A 6838-nucleotide genomic window follows, 5' to 3' on the forward strand; every position below is an offset into this window, starting at 1 on the left:
ATAAATAAAGATCACTGAAGAAATATGAACTGGAGTGAATAATAATGTTCAATACTGGTTCACTGGTTGTGACAAATGTACTGTATGTGATGTGACTAACAGGAGGAATCAGGTGTGGGATATAGAGGAACTATGCACTATCTTTGCAGTTTTTCTTTTTCTGAAACAGGGTCTCACTCTGTTGTCCAGGTTGGAGTGCAGTTGCATGCTCATGGCTTACTCCAGCCTTGACCATTTGGGCTCAAGTGATCCTCCCACGTTGGTCTCCTCAGTAGCCGGGACTACAGGCATGCACCACCAAGCCTGGCTAATTTTTATATTTTTTGTAGAAATGAAGTCTCTATGTTGCCAGGGCTGGTTTTGAACTCATGAACTCAGCTGATCCTCCCACCTCAGCCTCCCAAGGCCCGTGCTGGGATTATAGGCACGAGCCACCACATCTGGCCTATCTTTGCAATTCTTTCATAAATCTAAAAACTATTCTAAAATAAAAGTTCATTAAAAAATCATTGAGTGGAAGCAACTTAAATGTCCATCGATGAATAAATGGATAAACAAAATGGAAAAACAAAATTTTTTTCTGAGTCAGAAAAAAATAATGAATTTGGAAATGTCATCAAGAAAACTGTAAAGAGCCACACAACAGAATCTGATCCAGCCTTCAAAAGGAAGCAAATTCTGACACAGGCTCCAACATGGAAGAACCTTGAGGACAGGATGCTGAGTGAATTAACAGTCACAAAACGATGCACAAGGTATGAGTCCTCTTCTATGAGGACCCTAGAGCCATCACGTTCACAGTGACAAAGTAGAACAGTGGTTGCCAGGGGCTGTGGGTAGGCGGATGGGGAGTGGGTATTTCATGGGGATGAAAACGTTCTAGAGCTGGGTTCCACAACAGTGTGAATATACCTAACACTACCGAACTGTACACTTAAAGACAGTGAAGATGGTCAAGTTTATGTCTTTTTTTTGAGACAGAGTTTCACTCTTGTCACCCAGGCTGGAATGCAGTGGCACAATCTTGGCTCACTGCAACCTCCACCTCCCGGGTTCAAGTGATTCTCCTGCCTCAGCCTCCCGAGTAGCTGGGATTATAGGCGCATGCCACCATGCCCAGCTGATTTTCGTATTTTTAGTAGAGACGGGGTTTCACCATATTGGGCAGGCCAGTATTGAACTCCTGACCTCAAGTGATCCACCAGCCTCGGCCTCCCAAAGTGCTGGGATTACAGGTGTGAGCCACCACGCCCGGCCATTTATGTCTATTTTACCTGAAATTTAAACAATATTTTTTTAGCCACTGAGTCAGAAAAAAATAATACATTTGGAAATGCCATCAAGAAAACTGCAAAGAGTCACTCAACGACAGCAGCAGAGGCCTCATTTCAAAAGTGTGACCTTCCTCAATCACCTTTTCTCAGTGAGTATGTACCTAGGTGGGTATTTGAGAAAATGGAGTTTTCATACCAAGAAACATGCTGGTTGTTTCTGTCCTATGAGGAAATGAGTACTCATGCAGTTAGAATTACTAGAGCATACACAACGCTTTGCATTTTTTTTTTTAAAGGTGTGTATTTCTAGAAACAAACAGGTTCATTTAAACAAGAAGAAAAAAATATTTACTTTTGAAGAGCACATTTTTGTAGTGGGCAGTAGCCTGAAAAGGGTGGGTTTGTCATACATGGGAACAATGCAGTTGGTTTAAATAAGGACTCTGTTTTAGTTAATAAAGACACACCCTCAGTGAAAACATGAATGTTTCACTGTGATATTAAAAAAACAGCACAACACCTTCACTGAATTTGGCACACACGCTGGCATCCCTGCGTGGGGCTCACAAACCAGTCCAGTATTCCAACCGACCAAAACAAAACCATTAAAAAGCTGGGGCTTCCACGAAAATAGGGACAAATGGTTTGGGGCAATGACATCAAAGGTCCAAAAGAAAGTTTCCTAGCAAGGCTGCCACCACTCTGGGGCAGCCAACTTAGGGGTGCAGGACAATTCTGAGAGGTACAGAGTTAAGACGAGCCACTGGTCCAGGCTGTGAATTAGTGTGAATGCTTCTTCCGCAGCCCCCGCTTCGGGAGAATGCACCCACATCCCTGCCATCTGATGAACATGGAATGGTTTTTCTTACCTGGGAAACATTAGCTGGAGCCTCCGACCACAGGGTTTTCCCAAGGTGGGGAAACCAAGCCAGGTTCTTAGACAAGTTAAGTACAGATGTCCACAAGCACCGCAGCTGGAGACAGTGCTGACTGGACGTCAGGTGCCGACCACCACAAGACACACACGCCCAGCGAGCGTCTGATGGGGTTCTCGGATGCAGATAAAGATGGAGAAGTCCTACTCTAAGGAGGCCAGGAGGCCCACATGGAAAATCCGCCTCTCACACTGCTCCATGGAAGGAGGAATGTATTTGTTCCAGAAGAAAGAGAGGGATCATGACCTGGATAAAGCAGTGAGTTAAGAACGCCAGCTTGACCTCAGAATGAAAGCTTCTATTTAGTTTGTTTTTAAAGGAAGGATCTCACTGTGCTGCCCAGGCTGGAGGCCAATGGCTACTCACAGGTGCGATCCCACTACTGATCAGCCTGGGAGTTTTGACCTGCTCCGTTTCTGATCAGGGCAGGTTTACCTCTCCTTAGGCGACTGGTGGTCCCCTGCTCCCAGAAGGTACCATACTGACGACTAACTTAGTGTAGACACCCAATGAGCATAGCACACTACAGCCCAGAACTCCCGGGCTCAAGGATCCTCCTGCCTCAGCCTCCCAAGTAGCTGGGCCTACAGGCACTCGCCACCATGCCTGGCTCTATTTAGTTTTTAATTGGCATTTATTTATAAGGTTTTTTTTTTCAGTGTTTTCAGTCATCACTTGGAAGACTGCCAAATAACAGTTAACAGTGGCAGAAAAGAGACTTAAGGTTCTGGGAATGCGGGTTGCAAGCCCCCTGCACTGACAGTCAGGCCTGCAATCTCTTTCTCAGGAGTCACTGGCCTGAAACCACAATCACTCCTTCCCCTTCTAAGGGGAAGCCTGAGACCCCAGCAGGATTCAGGAGGTCAGGGTAACTAAAGGTGGTTTTGATTCCATTGCACAGAATCAGAGTGGGAAATGGGATTTCCCTGTTACAAAGATACCATCAATTCTACCCCCTGCAGACCACCTACCAAGGAGAAAAGACCCATCTGCCAACTTGGGGGACACGAGTACAGCAGACAAAGGCCAGGATGAATGACACGGCTCTTCGCAGAGATGTAATATCTTGAACAAGTTCAGCAACCAGTGTGAAGTAGTGCCCTTCTTAGGAAATACACATGGTAACTCTGAAAGGGGGCTCAAGAAGCTTCTGTGATATTCCTGCCTTTAGAGGAGTGCTGGGCAGCAGGGGTGTGCTGGGAATCAGTTCTCTTAGAAAAAAGCCCTGGTTTAGAGCTTCTGCCAATTCCTGTGGTATAAACAGTCTCACCATGGTTGATTTCAAGTTTCCAAGCAACTAACTCACAAGTTCCTGTTTTTTGTTTTTTGGGTTTTTTTTTTTTTTTTTTTTTAAGAGATTGAGTCTCGCTGTGTCACCCAGGCTGGAGTGCAGTGGCACACACCTGGCCTCAAGCAATCCTCCCACCTCAGCCTCCCAAAGGACTGGGATTACAGGTGTGAGCCACGGTGCCCGGCCACTTTCTATTTAATAATCGGCTCTGGAAAGTCAATAAAAACTGGCTCCAGCATGCCACTGGGGCTGGATGTGACAGATGATCCAACCTTTCTTAATCTGTCCTCAGTAAGGCCTAAGTCTGGGATGACTTATTAGCTTCTCTCTACAAGTTGATTAGATGGTGAGCAAGAGGCTAATATTCTCATAATCAGATGAGAGGCAAGAAATAAATACGGCTTTAAGAACCCTGACTTTGGCGGAGTGCCGTGGCTCACGCCTCTAATCCCAGCATTTGGGGAGGCCGAGGCGGGCGGATTGCCTGAGGTCGGGAGTTTGAGATCAGCCTGGGCAACACTGCGAAACCTCGTCTCTACTAAAAACACAAAAATGAGCTGGGCGTAGTGGCATGTGCCTGTAATCTCTGCTACTTGGGAGGCTGAGGCAGGAGAATCACTTGGACCCAGGAGGCAGAGGTGGCAGTGAGCTGAGATCGTGCCACTGCACTCCAGTCTGGGAGATAGAGTAGAGACACTCAGTCTCAAAAAAAAAAACAAAAAAAAACTCTGACTTTTGAGATAAAGTCACACTGCGTGAGTTTCACATGGAATTTAGTAACTTGAGTAGAACTGTCCAAACATAGGAATTTTCAGAGGTACCACTGTGGATACACTATTCTCAGGGACTTAAAATCCCCAACTTCAACCCACAAGGGAGAACTAAGACACCTCTCCCTCGGCTCTGAAGCAGTCTTGAAGTGTTCAGGAGTAAACAAAAATCTCTCTTCCAAGTATTTATTAAGAAATAGAAACAAGTCAGAAAAATGCTTTAAAAACTGTATTTGTACAACAAGATAAAGACAGTTTTTCTTTCGGACGCCGGTTGCAAATTTCCATGTAACATATCTTATATCTACATTCCCAAAGTAATTGTCTCTCATGTAACCTTTGCTCTGCCCAGAAGATGAACAAAAATAATAAGAAAGGTAAAAATCTGTCTTTGGAGTTGGGGGAATCACTGGCCTCTTGCAAACTGCCACTTCACTGCCACCTTTTATCCAAGAAAACTGGTTTCTAAAAACCTGCAAAAGGGACGTTTAAGAGGAAGCCGTTCCCTGAACGAAGACTGAGCAGGACAAGCCAAAAGCAGCACCAGGGGACAATGCCAGATGGGGAAAGTAGGAGCCGGGTTGTGAGGCGGAAACACACACGCCAAGAACGGCCAGGGAGCAAAGCGAGGAGTTCTGGCTTCTCGTAATTCATGAAGGATGAATGCTCATCGTTTAAATTTAGACGATAAAGCTGAAGATGACGGGCCTGGGGGCGGCTATGGAAGCCACCTCATTACGAGTCCACGAGAAAAGAGAGTATGGGAGGAAAGAGGGAGGCAGTACACCCAGTGTGGGTCAGACACAAGAGACAGATGAGCTCGCCAGCAGTGCCTTCCCAGCAGCCCAGGGGATGCATGTGCTTCCCCATAAATCCTTGGGACTGAGGACTCGGCTGCTGAGAAGAGAAACAAGTCAAGCATTGAACATAAAGAGGCACGTGTGTTGTTTAGAGAGCATGAGCGCTCACTCTTATTCCAGGGAGGAAGAGGAATCCATGACGAACACAGACCCAGGAGCAGAAGGCTCCAGGGAGGAGCCCTGGCAGAGAGGGTGGCAGCACGGAGACAGCTGCTGGAGGCAGCAGAGCACCAAGGAAACATCCAGACCCGCGCGGCCCAGCCCGTCCGCTCCCACAACAGCACCAAGACGAAACGGGAAGCCACATGTCCCCAGGTTCCAGGCTGCAGGGGCAGACTCTGGCGTGAATAGGGGGGATGTGATCGCCTAAGGAAAAGATCACACCTGTCTTGGTATCAGGGGCTCGAGATCTCTCAAAAATCTAGGGGGCCGATAGTCCCCTGCCCCAGGCCTGATCACAACTCTAAGGTCATGAGATGGGAGTAAAGTGCAGAGGTTCTTAAACATAATCAAAATTTCAGGAGAGGCCAATTCTTAGTTGAAACAGGAACACCCTGGGAGGGCTACTTGCCATTATTTCCTCATCTTTAGCAACACATTTGCTTTTCAAGGTGTTCCTTGTGGAAACACACATATACATAGACACACACCCCTCAGATGTCCCCTGCCCCCGATCGGTAGAATGTGGGGTTTCCACAATGAGTAGAAACTGATCCAATTTTGGTTAAGTTTGAGAAGCCCTCTGAATTTGGGTGGTTGGCCCAGTGTAATGCTTCCGCAGAGATGAAGGGCTTTCAAAACAGGTTTTGAAAGGATCCTGGCCTATCTTGGACTTTGTTCTGGAAGCCAAGATTCAGCATGGCCACCTGTGCCAGGCTGCGAGGCTTGGTGTGAACGCACAAAGTGGCAGCAAAAACAAGAGACAGCCGCCTGCGCTTGGATGGAACCAACGTTGGCCATGAACAGATCTGGCGGGTGGGATGTTCTGCTGTCACACCCGGGGACCAGAGCCCCGTACTGTAATACATTTATTCAACCTTTACCATGGCTCCAAAACCGCCCCTCTCTGCCAGGGAGACGCCTTCGCTCAGGTCGGCCAGGTCGGTCAGGCTGGCGCCATGGGCTCCATCGAGCACCTGGTCATACTGCTCCAGGCTCCTGTGGGCCTCCTGGCGGCTTTCGTGCAGCTGGGAAAGTTTGTTCCTTGCCTGTGCAACAAAGACATCATCAGCATTAAACAGGGTCAGGAAAACATGTCAGGACTTTTTTTTTTAAGACACAGGGTCTCACTGTCACCCAGACTGGCGTGCAGTGGAGTGATCATAGCTCACTGTAGCCTTGAGCTCCTGGGCTCAGAAACCCCTCCTGCCTTAGCCTCCTGAGTAGCTGGGACTACGGGCGCACGTCACCACCTATATTTTTGGGCAACATACCGAGGCCCCATCCTCTAAAACAAAAGACATTTTTTGTAGAGATGGGGTCTCACTATGTTGCCCAGTCTGGTCTTGAACTCCTGGCCTCAAGTGATCCTCCTGCCTCAGCCTCCTAAAGTACTGGGATGACAGGTGTAAGGCACTGCACTGAGCAAAGCAAGATATCTTTGCTCCTGACACCCAACTACAAATTCTAAGGGTTAGAAGAGAAAACACTGAGGCTGGGCGCGGTGGCTCAAGCCTGTAATCCCAGCACTTTGGGAGGCTGAGACGGG

The 6838-nt window shown here is 47.6% G+C and overlaps 1 protein-coding gene across 1 annotated transcript in view; it reads right to left on the reverse strand.

Moving 5' to 3' along the window:
- Positions 1–6838, reverse strand: part of EPS15L1 (epidermal growth factor receptor pathway substrate 15-like 1) — a 110306-nt gene that overhangs the window by 42837 nt on the left and 60631 nt on the right. The window contains exon 16 of the mRNA XM_011925892.1: positions 6174–6338. Coding sequence (XP_011781282.1) covers positions 6174–6338 — 165 coding nt within the window. The remainder of the gene's footprint in view (positions 1–6173; positions 6339–6838) is intronic.

This window comes from Colobus angolensis, unplaced genomic scaffold (genome assembly GCF_000951035.1).
Source record: "Colobus angolensis palliatus isolate OR3802 unplaced genomic scaffold, Cang.pa_1.0 Scaffold66, whole genome shotgun sequence".
NCBI lineage: Eukaryota > Metazoa > Chordata > Mammalia > Primates > Cercopithecidae > Colobus > Colobus angolensis.